General features: G+C 40.8%; 1 protein-coding gene across 1 annotated transcript in view; it reads right to left on the bottom strand.

Annotated features, from left to right (window-relative positions):
• The window catches only part of ARL3 (ARF like GTPase 3), a 32647-nt gene that overhangs the window by 12936 nt on the left and 4186 nt on the right, over positions 1 to 15525 (bottom strand). The window contains exons 2-3 of the mRNA XM_008530955.2: positions 13555 to 13698; positions 9143 to 9259 (exon numbers count right to left, since the gene is read on the bottom strand). Coding sequence (XP_008529177.1) covers positions 9143 to 9259; positions 13555 to 13698 — 261 coding nt within the window. The remainder of the gene's footprint in view (positions 1 to 9142; positions 9260 to 13554; positions 13699 to 15525) is intronic.

The raw sequence follows: 15525 nt of genomic DNA, 5'->3' as shown, positions 1-15525 counted from the left end.
TCACTATGCAGAACATGGTGGTAGCTTGGTTTTCTACCAGTGGGGCTCACATTTGTAAAGTGGCAGGCACAGTATAAACAGAGATGGAGAAAGAAGGAATACAATGAGAGAGTGAACCTCAACATAAAAGATCTAGTTAGAAATTATGCGGGAGTTTACAGTGGATTAGAGTGATCTTCACTGGGCAACAGTGCAAGAAGATGGGAAGGAGGAGAGGGTGGGTCGGATGATCACTGGGAGGGTGTTTTGGGCCCAGAGGGCTGCCTGAAGCCTGCATGTAGGTCATTGGGCAAGAAAGGAATCACAAAGCAGGAGACAGAGCACTTGAGAGCAAAGGGTGGGAGTTAAGAAGGTAAGGGTGGAAAAGAGAAGTCTGAGACAAGGCTGAGGCCACAACTGAAGATTCAGTTAAGAAATCCATGTTTGATATGACAAAAAACAGACAGCTGGGAGAGAATAATGAGGAATGGAAAGATAGTTTTAATAGTAGACAAGAAAGATGGCCAGTTAAATACCAGAGAATCCCGAGGCTGAAGGTCAACGAGAAGAAAGTTTTAACTTTTGCATAAGCTAAATTACTTGCTATGTATTGCTTTGGCATGAAATTTCACAGGAAACATTTTCATGACGAGATTCAAAAGGCGGTTTTCCCTTAACTATACATAAATTCTGCCTATCATTTAGCATTTTTCTCACATAACTCATAAAATTTGAAGATTACCGCACAATAATTCCAGGATGAAGTCCATAAAACAACTGCCTGTTTATTAAAAGGGCCAAGTGAAAAAGTCATGAGCGCCAGCCGCTGGTGAGCCCACAGATCTGTTTCCTGCAGCGGTGGACTCTTCTCCTGGTTGCCCCGCTTCCCAGCGCTGCCCAGTTCCTTCATGCAAGCATCTGTTTTATTCTGGTCGATAGCTAAAGATGAGGATAGCCGATTGGCTTTTGTTTTGTTTTGTTTTGTTTTTAAATAACATAGCTGTTAATCCAGTCATGTAAAAAAGATTTTAAAAGATTTTAATCCAAAAACCAACTAGCAATCAATAAAAAACGCTCAGGAAGTATCAGAGAAAATTCAACATGTTAGTGCTTCTGACTGATCTTAAAACATTATGGACCTTCAAAAATCAAGTTTCATAAACCTGTTCTAAAATGAAGTTATAATCCATGGCACTCGGAATGAGAATGATGCTTTAAGCAAAGCCAATTCACACCTTCTTCGGCAACTGCTTTGAAATTCTTATTTGGTTGTGGGAGGAAGACCTAGAGAAGAACCTTTCTTGATGGAAGTTCTGCCAGCGCTGGATCATCCAGACTGATTATCCAGTGTGTGAATGGACGGCTCTTTGTTTCTCCTCTTGCTTCCGGTCCTCCTCCCTCCTGCTGCCACCTTTTGGCCATTTTATTGCTCCTACGTATTTCTCTACCAGAGGGGTAAGACAGAGGCAAGAAGAGATGACACTAAACAGTGTGGCTTTTTATTGATAGCTTGAGCAAAAGTCTAAGAGGAGGGTGAAACTGACAGGCAAGCTTTCTGGATAACCTGCGGTTTGCAATTATTTGTGCTCTAGCAGTACTGATGCTCAAGTGTGAGTGATATTATGGAAATACTGATGATATGTAAATGGAGTTTAGCAGTAATAGGAATATACTTTGAAAAGAAATTATGTATTTTTATCTATAAAAAGGCTGTTATTTCCTGGCCTATGAGAAACGGAAGACACCCTATCTCCTCCCTTCTATCACACCTCAGGTTTCATTTCTTAGTCACTTCCCCCAAATTAATAAAGCTGCAGTCAGATGTTCTCAGTGTCATCTTCCCTGAGAATAACTTTGGCACTTTTAGGAGTTGCCCTGACTCTTTCAAATCTCTAGGGAACCATTTAATACTCTAAAGTGAGGGTCGACAATCTTTTTCTGTTAAGGGGTCAGGTGGTAAATACTTGAGGCTTTGTGGCTCGTACAATCTCTTTGACAGCTAGCGAACTTTGCTGTAACAGTGTGAAAGCAACCATAAAAAATACGTAAAGAAAGGGACATGGCTGTGTTCCAACAGAACTTTATTTATGGACACTGAAATTTGAATTTCATATCATTTTCATGTGTCATGAAATCTTATTCTTCTTTTGATTTTTTTTTTCCCCAACCATTTAAAAATGGAAAAACTGTTCCTGGCTCACAGGCCATACAATAACAGGAGGCAGGCTGGATCAGTTTGTCGACGCCTGCCCTAAAGCCAGAATTTATTATGGCGCTCCAGAGATAATTGAAAAGAGTTAACCAGGCAACTCAGTGTGTCAAGGCTCAACCCTGCTCTTCTAGGCAGCGTGAAGTCTAGTGCAATAGGCCTTTTCAACCAACAAGGGGAGACTATTAAATACAGACAAACAAATGAATATAACCTATCAGCCACTGCCACTCTAAGCAGCTACAAACTGGCAGACGGGGCTAAGAGTCACAAGGCCTTAGAGTCTAACCCTGTGGACTCAGCTGCTCCCCAAGACATGTTCAGTCTCAAATGGCACTGGAGAATAATGAAAAGTTGACTCTGAATCCAAAATATCGTCTGCTTCTGGCAGTGTGATGTAGTTGGAGAAATCTCCTCTGCGGTTGCTCTGAATTGATTCTCGCTGTACTGTGCTAACTCCCAGGCACTCTCAGCTAATGAGAAGTGTGGAATCCGAGCCATACTGCAACCACCTTGCAGTCTACCCTCAAGATGTGAGAACTTATCATTTAAAATTACCTTGACCTGTAGACCACAGAGTGTCTGAGACCTCCTTACGGAGCCTCAAGTCATTAATGTCCTTATATACTGTTCTTATTTGGGTATTTCTTTCAAAGTACCTTAATCCAGCAGATGAACAGACAGAACTATTTCTCTCAATCACCTGCTTTTTCCCAACTCCTGACTCAAAAAGCAAAAGATAATCTATAGCTTTTTTACTCCCAGTTTTATTGAGAGAGAACTGGCATACGGCACTGTAGAAGTTTAAAGTGTACGGCACGATGATTTAACTTGAATCTATAGCTTTTAAAAAATCAACTGACTTAAATGTTTTAGCAGTTTTAGATTTACAGAATAACTGAACAGATAGCACCGAGTTCTATATACCTACTCCCCTTCCATTCCCACCCCAAGTTTCCCCTGGTGACGTTTTGCATTGGTATGGTACATTTATTACAATTAACCAACCAATATTGATACATTAGGTTCATTTTTGTGTTCTACAGCTCTATGAGTTTTGACAGACCCATAATGACATGCATCTACCATCTGAGTTTCATACAGAATAGTTTCATCACTCTAAAATCCTCTTCATCCCTTCCTTCCCTACCCCTGGAACTCTGGAAACCACTAATCTTTTATTTACAGAGATTTTTACTAATTTCTATAGTTTTGCCTCTTAAAAAATGTCATATAGTTGGAGTATGCATCCTTTCCAGCTTGACTTTCAGTTAGCAATATGCATTTAAGGTTCCTCCATGTCTTTCTGTGGCTTGACAGCTCATTGCTTTTTATCACTGAATCATATTCCATTAGACGGATGTTACCACAGCTTGTTTATTCATTCACCTATTGAAGGACATCTTCGTTGCTTCCAGTGTTTAGCAATTATGAATAAAGCTGCTATAAACATTTGTGTGCAGGATTTTGTGTGGACATAAGTTTTCAACTAATTGTGTAGGTAGCTTGAAGAGTGACTGCTGGATCACATAGTACGTACGGGAAGACTATGTTTAACTTTGGGAAAAACTGCAAACGCTCTTCCAAAGCGGTTGCACCATTCTGCGTTCCCATTAGCAATGACTAGGATTTCCTGTTGTTCTACATCCTCATCAGCATTTGGTACTGCCAGCTTTTTGGATTTTAGCCATTCCGGTAGGTATATAGTGGCATTTCACTGTTCTTCTAATTTGCAATTCCCTACTGACATACGATGTGGAGCGTCTTTTCATATGCTTACTTGTGTATCTTCACTGGTGAGTTGTCTGTTCAGATCTTTTGCCTGTTTTTATTTGGGTTGTTTGTTTTCTTATTGTTGAGTTTGAAGGGTTCTTTGTATATTTTGGAGTACTTTATCATATAATTTGTTTTGCAAATATTTCCCCCCAGTCTGTGCCTCAGTTCTTCATTCTTTTAACAGTGTCATTCTCAGGGCAGAAGTTTGAAATTCTAATAAAGTCTAAATTATAATTTTTTCTTCCATGGATTGTGCTTTTGGTGTTGTATCTAAAATCTCATTGCCAAACCCAAGGTCACCTAGATTTTTCTCCTCTATTATCTTTTAGAAACTTTATAGTTTTACGTTTCATATTTAGGTCTAAGATCCATTTTGAGTTAATGTTTGTGAAAGGGGTAAGACTGTGTCTACATTTTTTTTTTTTTTTTTTTGCATATGGATGTCCCATTGTTCCAGCACCATTTGCTGAAAAGATTATCCTTCCTCTGTTGAACTGCCTTGCCCCTTTGTCGAAGATCAGTTGGCAATATTCCTGTGGGTCTATTTCTGGGCTGTCTATCTAGCTCCGTTGATCGATTTGTCTCTTCCTTCTCCGACACATGCTGTCTTGATTACTGTGGCTTTATGAAAAGTCCTGAAGTCCAGTGGTGCTGGTTCTCCGATTCTGTTCTTTAGCATTGTGTTGGCTATTCTGGATCTTTTGCCTTTCCATATAAACTTTAGAATCAGTTTGTCAATATCCATAAGATAACTCACTGAGATTTTGATTAGAATTGCATTGAAGCTATAGCTGATCTATATAATCTATAGATCAAGTTGGGCAGAATTGACATCTTAAGAATATTAAATCTTCCAGGGGCCGGCCCGGCGGCGCAGCGGTTAAGCGCGCATGTTCTGCTTCGACGGCCTGGGGTTTGCTGTTCGGATCCCGGGTGCGGACATGGCACTGCTTGGCAAGCCATGCTGTGGTAGGCATCCCACATATAAAGTAGAGGAAGACGGCCATGGCTCAGGGCCAGTCTTCCTCAGCAAAAAAAGGAGGATCGGCGGCAGATGTTAGCTCAGGGCTCATCTTCCTCAAAAAGAAGAATAGTAAGTCTTCCAATCCATGAATATGGAATATTTCCTCATCTGTTTAGATCTTCTTTGATTTCTCTTATTAGTTTTGTAGTTTTCCTCATATAAATTCTCTATTTATTTTCTTAAATTTATGCCTAAGTATTTCTTTTTTCGGGGGGTGCTAATGAAAATGGTATTTTGCTTTTCATTTCAAATTCCAATTGTTCATTGCTGGTAAACAATTGACTTTTCTATACTAACCTTATATCCTGCAAACCTGCTATAATCACTTAGTTCCAGGAGCTTCTTGTTAATTTTTGGGATTTGAAACTGATTTTAAATGGTCAGTTTTTCTAATATGTAGTTTCATATCACAATTTAGAGACTGATCTTTCAAATATACATTTCAAGTAATTATGAATGAAATAATACGATGGCTTGGATTTGCTTTAAAATACTTAAAAAAAAAAAAAAAAAAAGGAGTGGTAGAGGAGATGAAAGAAGATTGCCAAAACTGAAATTAAGGAACCTGGGTGATGGGTAGGTATCTGGAGTTTCATTATATTTCTTGACCTTTTTCTTTTTCTTGATCTATTTTCTTGACCTTTGCATAAATTGGAAAATTTCTAAAATTAAAAAATTATACTTCAAGAATGGACACATTATTTCAGATTACAGAAAGAACCTTCTTTCTGTCTTAAAGGGAAAATTTTTCTTTTCCCCCCAGCTCTCTCTTCTATTCTCCTAGAAGGTATATAAGACATTGTGGAAGAATAACTAGTTGAATAGATGGATAGACGGATGGATGCATCTGTCTCATCTTTTTCTTCTCATCCATTTAAACTTTTAACCTGGCACCAGGAAGCTACTGGAACTTACCTTCACCAAGGGCTGGAAATATGACAAGCCTGTGTGATGCCCATCTCAGTACCTCAAATGTATTTACTGATTTGATGACAGTACAATTTTACATTTTGGTATTATTCTCCATTTAAGAATCATGGTGAGTGAGAGAGGCCAGCCCACTGGTGTAGTGGTTAAGTACGTGTGCTCCACTTTGGCGGCCTGGGGTTCGTGGGTGTGGATCCTGGGAGCAGACCTATACACTGCTCATCAAGCCATGCTGTGGCAGTGTTCCATAAACAAAATGGAGGAAGATTGCCACAGATGTTAGCTCAGTGACAATCTTCCTCAAGCAAAAAGAGGAAGATTGGTAACAGATGTTAGCTCAGGGCCAGTCTTCCTCACCAAAAAAAAAAAAAAAAAAAAATCATAGTGAGTGAATGAATTCACTACTTCTCATAAACCCTCTGTGAGGGACATGCTTTATCCATTTTATAGAAGGAATTAACAAGCCCCTGGACTTGACCACAATGATACAGGATCACAGAACCTTAGAGTTGGAAGTGAATTTAGAAGTTATAGAACTCCACATTCTATCTAATGTCAGGATCCATCTATAAGAATTATCCATTTCATTCATTCAGTACTTTTCTAAGTACTGGGGATGCATCAGTTGGGAAAAAAAAAAAGCAAAATTCCTGCCTTCACAGAACTTACATTCCAGTGATAGGTACTGATAGATCTGATGGAGGGAAAAAAGAAAAAAAAAAGCAAGGAAAAATCGTAGTGCCAGAAGGGTGGAGACAGGCATCACAATTTTAAATACAGTAATCAGGGAAGGTCTCAGTGATAAGGTGACATATGGGCAAAGAGTTGAAGGAAGTGAAGGAATAAGCCACAAGGATATCTAAGGAAAAAGAATTCTAGCATTGGAAATAGCAACAACAAAGGCCCCCGAGGTGGGGAGCACGCATGTTCCAGGAACGGCAAGAAGGCCAGTGTGGCTGGCACCAAGTTAGGAGGGGAGGGTAAGTCAGACAGGAAAGAGATCCCAGAAGGTGGGAGGCCTCGTAGGCCACTGGAAGGACCTTGGCTTTTATTCTGAGACAGGAAGCCTGTGTTTTAATAGGATCACCATAGCTACAGTGTTGAGAAGAGTCTTCAGGGAGGCGAGGAAGAAGTAAGGGGACTCGTTAAAAGGATGCTGCAATTCTCAGTGCACGGCAGCAGCAGAGGTGGAGAGAAGTGGTCAGAGTCTAGAAATATTTTGAAGGTCGAATTGACAGGATTAGCTGATGGATCAGATGAGGGGAATGAGAGGGAAGGAGCCAAGAATGACCCCAGTGCTCTGGGAGGAATGGAACTGTCATTTACTGAGAAGGCTGTAGGAGGAAGAGGCTGGGGCAGGGGTGGACGAACATAGGAATCTGGGTTTGGACACGCTGAGGTGAGGCGACTTACTAGCCCCTGAAGTGGAGATGTCAGATACATGCAACTGGCTTTCTGTGAAACTGAGTCCCAGGCTGGAGAGAACAGTGTGGGGTTCACCAGCATGTCGGTGGTGACTAACACCCTGAAATTAGAAGAGGTCACCTAAGCAGCGACTTAGAGAAGAAAAGCACAGGCCTCCAACATCTGGAGTTTGGGAGACACAGAAAAATATAGCAACGGAGACTGAGGAGTAGTCAGTGAGACAGGAGGAAAACCAAGACGGAATGGTATTCCTGAGGCCAAGGAAAGATAACGTTTCACGGATCCAGGACCAACTTTGTTGAATGTGCTGATGGGTTGAGTAAGATGAGCACTGAAAACCGAACACTGGACTGAGCCATGTGGAATTCCTGGTGAGACTGAACGGAGGGTTCTGAGTGTCCAGGAGGAGAGGAAATAGAGACAGAGAGCGCAGGAAACTCTTCTAAGGAGTTTTGTTGTAAAGAGAGGCTGAGGAACGGGACAGTGTCTAGAGGGGCACATAAAGTCAGGACAAGAGTTTTTTGTTTTTAAACAAGAGCAACCACAGGATGTGTGCGTTGCCGATAGGAACGATCCAACAGAAAGAGACAGAGGAAGCAGCAGAGAGGATGCTACTCAAGATGCAGGATGATCTCTACTGGTAACGAAGACACGGACACGGCTGATATTATTGCGGTGAAATGTCTATGGTCATAACTGAAGTAAATGTCAACTTTCAGTTAGAGGTTAGTGAAAATAATATGCAATTTTTTTTTCCTATCCAAGTTCATGAGACCCCCCTGCTTTTAGGGTCTGATCATGAGAGTGAGTGGCTGAGGTAGGGTGGATGACAAGATCACTGGAGGGAAGAGGAAGGAACCGAGAGGCTGAGGTATTAGAGAAATCATGTCTGCGGACGGTGAAATCTCCAAGAATTCTGACTCAGTGGTTCTAGAGAACGTGACAGAGAGCCGGGAGCTAAAATCTCGGCTTCTGCCTGAATGGACGCCACCTGAGCCAGGGAGTGCCCAATGCATGAGGCAGCTTCTTCTAATCCCAGATGCTACAGTTATAGGAAGCTTCTTTATTCTGAGTTAAACTCTATCACCTAATACTCTCCAACTGCTCCTTGCACAGTCCTCTAGAACAATTCATGATGAAGCTAACAACTGTTGCCAATCTTTTTTTTTTTTCTACTTTTATCTCCCCAACCAACCCCTGTACACAGTTGTATATCTTAGTTGCACGTCCTTCTAGCTGTGGGATGTGGGATGCCGCCTCAACGGGGCCTGACGAGCAGTGCCATGTCCGCGCCCAGGATCCGAACCCCGGGCGGACGCAGAGGAGCGCAGGAACTTAACCACTCGGCCACGGAGCCAGCCCCAAGACAGTTCTTGAAAAATCAAAGACAGTTCCAAGTGTTTTCTTTTCCAGAAAGGACAACGTCAGGTCTCTCCACCATTCCTTATTCATCACTGTTTCCAGGACTTTCACTATCTTGGTTGCTCTCTTTGGGATACGCTTGACTTGTTGATTTCCTTGGGATGACGGAGTCAGTGGCATGATCTTCTGACTTCCCTTCTGCTGTTCAAATCACTGTGGTAATTAATAAATACCTTATTTGCCAAGGTGGGTGCGTTACGCGAAGTTATACAAAGATCTTTCTCCCTCATGATCTGCAGCCTTCTGCTAGCCTTAAGGTCACAGTGGTCAATGTTATAGCAATGGAATTACGGACAGGAAAGAACATTACAGTGCTAATGTTCCTAACGCACGGCAGAAAAGACTCTGAATCAAATTAGTGCCGTAGAAGGAGTACTTACGAGAATATCGGTATTTTCAAAATAATTCCTCCAGTATGGTCTGATTTTCCTCTGTCCACCAATGTCCCAGACATTCAGTTTAAAACCTTGTGATTGCACACTTTTGATGTTAAAACCCTGAAACAGAAAGAGACAAAAATATCATTTTATTAAGCTTTGAGAGCATAATTCTGATGGTTACATTTAACAGCTATGTTACTCATTAATTATGAGGTACTCTGCCAGAGGAGACCCTAGTAATACTGAAAACAGTTTGCTCCGATAGAGAAGAAAGAAATGTATTTATATGTGCTTACTTCATTCAGGTTGTGGAGTCAGCGTTAATAATGTCACGGCTGACATGACCCTTTCTATTGTGAGTGCGCACACACAAACACACACACACAAAACTGCCGAGGACAACATGGTATGAGAACAGCTCCAAGGATGAACACAGACCACACCCTCTGATGAGTTCTCAGGATGGTAAAATTTAACAGAATATTGCATGTAACTAACAAAAAAAACCAAAGCTAAATCTGAGGACTCAACAGAACACAACAAACGCTAAGTTTAAAAAGAGAAAGCGCCACAATCGGGAACACTGGGTTCCTGAAGAGCAGCTCAAAATTAAAGAAATTGCCTCACGTGGAATAATCAGGCAAAGGGAAGAGCTGGGCTCAGGACGCCATGCGGGAGCTGGTCTGTAACGGGAGCACCGTCCAGTGAGGAAGGTCGGCCTGCCGGTTCAGCGTGGTCAAGCGCTGAAGCGGAACCGGCGGCCACAGGCAGTGATGAAAACAGACAAGTGGGCATGTGAAACGGTTCTTTTCTTTCCAATGCACGTCTGATGAACTTGAAAAGAGAGTACTCATTTTCAGCATAGTTACTCCAGGTGGAACTTTGAAGAAGGTAGGTAAATCAGGGGAGGCAGAATTGTGACCTGGGAGTTGGTGCGCAGAGAGACAGACCAACAAGACCGTTGGGGTTTGGAGAGAAGGCACTTCATGAGGAAGAATCCAAAAAAAAAAAAAACTTTCCTGCAAGAATGATATAGCGAAATCAGGATTTGAAAAAATCCAGTCAACAGCTTGCCACCACAGAAGTGACATTTCATCCAGAATAAGTGGAGTTAAGTGGGCCTGGGGATGCCGCCATAAACATTTGCCTCCTCTGGCGGCTTGCCAAGACTACTGCCTGGCGCAGAAGCACAAGGCACAGTGCAACGGTACAGGGACACGCCACCCAACTTCCACTGAGGATAAACAGTCACTGGAGGATAACCGGGGGCGATGCTGACGACAGCTGCCCTAAAATGCCAACGACGGAATAAATTAGGAGTTTAAGAACCCTAAAGGGAAGTGGCTTAAGCTTATTGTAAAAGGCAGCTTCCTTCTGACTCATGGACAAAACTACTTTTGTGTACTTAAAAATTCTACACTTAACTACAACACTAAATACCAAATCCAGGAATATCAAATCCTTCTGGAATGAAGGGGGAAATAAATAAGAGTAAATGCTGGAATTTGACCACATGTATCAACTGCCTTAAGATTCTGTAAGTCATCAGACCCAACAAAGCTACTAAGAAATTATTCTAAGAAAATACTAATGAATGGGTACAAACATTTAGAGATGTGTATTGCATAAATATTTACATATATAACAATGTAGAAAGATGTTTAAGATACATTATCAAGTGAAAAAGACGCTATAAAACAGCATATTCTCTATGAACCATTTTTATTTTTTATTTTAAATAAACCTATCATATATATGCATAGAAAAAAATGAATGGTTACATTCCTATATATTAACAGTGGTTATCTATGACTGGACATTATAGGGGACTTCCAGTTTCTCAATTTTATTTATTTATACTTTCTTTCTTTCCTTTTTTTTTTGGTGAGGAAGATTGGCCCTAAGCTAACATCTGTTGTCAATCTTCCTCTTTTTGCCTGAGGAAGACTGGCCCTGAGCTAACATCTGTGCCAATCTTCCTCTATTTTATATGTGGGATGCTGCCACAGCAGAGCTTGATGACCTGGGCTAGGTCCACACCTGGGATCCAAAACTGCAAACCCTGGGCCACCAAAGTGGAGCATGTCAACTTAACGACTATGCCACCAGGCCAGCCCCTATATATACTTTCTATATTTACTACAATGAGCATCTCTTATGTTTTCTAATATAAAACAAAACCGCAGGGGCAGGCCTGGTGGTATAGTGGTTAAGTTGGAGCGCTCCACTTTGGCGACCCAGGGTTTACAGGTCTGGATCTCAGGTACGGCCCTATACATTGCTTGTCAAGACACACTGTAGTGGTGTCCCACATACAAAATAGAGGAAGACTGGCACAGATGTCAGCTCAGCGACAGTCTTCCTCAAGCAAAAAGAGGAAGGTTGGCAACACATGTTACCTCAGGGCCAAACTTCCTCACGAAAAAAATAAAACAAAATAAAACAAAACAAAACCACAATAAAAGTTTGTTTTTAAAGAATAAATATCAAACCTTGACATAACATAATAACAGAATCACCTATAACACATCAAACAAAGCCTGGAAGTTAGAATTGCAACTTTAGGTCCATAACTTTGAGCTCATTTCCATGTTCACCATGTAGAAGTCCACATTTTAGTGGTGCTCTGGAGAGATATAGCCTATCGCTAATACTAAAAAAAAACCCTAGTCCTTCTTTTTCTGGCAGAAATCCTGACACACTAATATATGTTTTCAGCCCTTCTAGGCTAGACTACTGTAATTTGCTCCTCCTTAGGCGATACATTAAATTTGTTCGGAAGCTGTAAAATTGCTCATTTGGTAGCAGTTGAAATGACTTGTCTGCAAAGACTTGCAAATCAGGACGGCTCCGTAGGCTGTGAAGTACACACATCGGCACAGCCATTCAAATCTGACACCAAGCTCTTATCTCACTACGTGGCAGAAAATGCTAAATAACCCAGGTTTGCTAAAATCTCTAATGCTCACATCCTTTAAAGTGACTAAGACCCACAGAGCTGTCCCGGGTTAGGAAACCCAACGGCTTGGCTAAAGGTCAAGTTTCCTCAGGATTTCCTACAGCGAAGGAAGTCTAAAGAAAAGAAGCCTAGTACAGTTCTTCCAATGGGACTTGTCTTTCGACGTCCACACAGCGAGCACCACCACTGCCTCATCCTTTGTGTTTTGCTCGCTTAGCCTTAGGAAGGAGGAGGGTTGATGAGGCTGGATTAAAAAATATAGGTAATTCTTTTTATTTTAAAAATTGATATATATTTCTATTTATTAAGCCTGAAAAATACACACTAAAATATTAACAGTGATTTTTCTCACAGTACTCTTTGTTTTATTCCTTTATACATTCTCTGTATTTTCTACATGTATTAATTTAATAATCAGAGAAGATAAAGCTATTTTTTAAAGTAATCATTTAGATCTGAGGGAACTATTTGTGTCTTGACATATATATACACACACACGTTTATTTAAATTATTTATTTAAAAAATTGTTGTAAAAATATGTAACATAGGGGCCAGCCCGGCGGCACAGTGGTTAAGTTTGCACATTCTGCTCCGGCGGCCTGGGGTTCGCCAGTTTGGATCCCAGGTGCGGACATGGCACTGCTTGGCAAGCCGTGTTGTGGTAGGCATCCCACATACAAAGCAGAGGAAGATGGGCACGGATGTTAGCTCAGGGCCAGTCTTCCTCAGCAAAAAGAGGAGGATGGGCAGCAGATGTTAGCTCAGGGCTAATCTTCCTCAAAAAAAAAAAAAGTAACATAAAATTCACCCTTTTAACCTTTTTTTTTTTGAGGAGGATTAGCCCTGAACTAACATCTGCTGCCCATCCTCCTCTTTTTGCTGAGGAAGACTGGCCCTGAGCTAACATCCGTGCCCATCTTCCTCTGCTTTGTATGTGGGATGCCTACCACAGCATGGCCTGACAAGCGGTGCATAGGTCCACACCCAGGATCTGAAGTGGTAAACCCCAGGCCACTGAAGTGGAACGTGCACACTTAACTGCTGAGCCACTGGGCCAGCCCCACCATTTGAACCATTTTTAAGTATAGTCAGTGGCATTAAGTACATTCGTACTGTTGTGCAACCATCACCACTATTCACCCATAGGACGTTTTTCATCTTGCAACACTGACTATTTACGCCCATTAAACAAAAACTCCCCATTCCCCACTCTCTCTAGCCACTGGAATCCACGATTCTACTTCCTGTCTCTGAATTTGACCACTCTAAGTATCTTATACGAAAGGAATCTCGATATATTTTTGAAATCTTAGATTATTTTTAAATTGTAGAGACTTTTCTCAGTAACAAAACTTAGAAGTGGACAAAACTCTATTTCTCATTTCGTCTTTCATACTGCCATTTTCATCTTCCATAGGTCACACAAGCACCTGGGGCCAAGGCAGTGCTCACCTGTGTAGGTGTGATGTGGCTGATATCTTCAGATGCAAGCTGCTTCAGCAGAGTAGTCTTGCCAGCATTATCCAAGCCCAGGAGAAGGATTCTCACCTCCTGGTCTGGTGCACTTTTCAATTTACGCAAAATTGAGAGTAAGCCCTTGAACAACCATGAAGAAGAGAGATTACTTTGGGGTTACCGACTTTGATATTATTGGACATCAGAATGTCTTCTCCTCCCTGAACAAAGTTCTTGGTTGTAGAGGGTTTAATTATTCTTATTTTCCACTTTAATGTCATTTATTTCATTTGTTTCCCCCTCCTAAGTTTTGGCAGATGTAGGTTAGTAAATTCAGCAACTTAATAAATAGCATGGCTTATTCCTGCCCTCCTGTTAATCCAGCTTAGCAGTCACTTCAAATCTCCTGGGAGTATGAACTACTCCCCAACTCGTGTTCCTAAAGCCCTTTATATACACCTAGAGTATAGCACTCATCATACTGGACGATAGGTTAATTGATTTTTGTATTTTTCTCCTTTACTAGAGTGAGCTTGCTCACAGTAAGTATAGTCCCTACTATAGCTTCTGTCTCCCACAATGCCTGGCACTTATTAGACAGACACTAGATGACAGTTGTTGAACTAAGTAGCACTATCCACCCAAGTTAATGCAAGATTTAAAGGCGCTACACACACACACACACACAAAAAAGAAAGAAAAACGGTTTATAACATTGTATCTGGGCTCTCTGTTTAAGACTTTATCTACTTGAGTTCACGGGTGAAAGGCTTCATCATTCAAAATACTCCACCATCATCTAACTTTCAGAAGACCCTACGGGCTAGGTGCATGGTATAGATTATCTATGTTTTTCAAATGAAGAATCTGATACAATAGAGAAGTTAGGGAATTGTAAATGTCACTCATTGAAGCAAAAAGCATCAAAATTTAACCAGGGTATTTCTGACTAGTAATCTAATATTTCTGATTCTTGCTTTTATTATTATTTTTTTTATGGGTGGAAGTAAACCATGATGCTTTCTACCCACAAGCATAAAGACAAAATTTTATAAGATAGTGATTTGTTCTGTCCTACAGCTGACAATCTTGTTCCAATGAGGCATGGTTACAAGAGTCAAAGAATCCCAGAGTTTAAAGGGCATATAATCTAATCTCCCAGCCCAAGCGGAAATTCCTTCAAACTGAGTCTTACAACTAAATAAAATGGTTATATTTTTTATCTGCATTGCACCAGGCAATAATTCAAACCAGTCTGTTCACTAAGATCCAATAACAATTCTGCGAAATAATTCTCAACAATTGAGTCTTTGAACAATGATTTGCAAATATGCATAATTATTAAGAATTCCTTTGTTTACCACTTCTAGTACCATATTTGTACTGACTTGCTAAGAACCACATTAACCTCTCTATGCCTCAGTTTTTTCCAGCGATACAATGGAAGGTTTAGTTTAAGACAGAAAGACAAATAGACTTGGGGAAGAGACTGAATAGATTTGAAACAAACAAACAAAAGATAGGCAGGTCTTTTTTTTAAAGGCTTTTTTTTTTTTTTTTTAATCTTACCTGGCCTTGAATACTTTGACACCATTCCTTTTTAAAACTATATTTACCGAGAAGTCCCCCTGGCTTCTGTTAGCTACATTGCAATCACTCATTTACCACCTTTCAGAACAGTTAAAATTAGAATTCTGAGATCCTCAGGGGACTGGTGATATAAAAAGGCTAAGAACAGGGAAAACACATTGTGCTACTCCTCCTGAGCTCCTGACTCGATGTCCCCATTACCTCTTCCAATAAAACTCTAAAACAACTGGAATTTATCACATTAGTACATGAAATGACAGTGCAATAAAGTTCTTCTCGTCTATTATCTACTGGCATAGAAATCGTGAAAAAAGGTCTGTTTTCCATGAAACATTTTCAAGGTTCAGAATGTAACGTTTTAGGGTTTCCCTCATCTGT

The sequence above is a fragment of the Equus przewalskii genome, chromosome 1 (genome assembly GCF_037783145.1).
Source record: "Equus przewalskii isolate Varuska chromosome 1, EquPr2, whole genome shotgun sequence".
In the NCBI taxonomy this organism is placed as follows: domain Eukaryota; kingdom Metazoa; phylum Chordata; class Mammalia; order Perissodactyla; family Equidae; genus Equus; species Equus przewalskii.
Note: the sequence above shows the minus strand (reverse complement) of the source record. Positions and strands in the feature narration are given on the sequence as shown.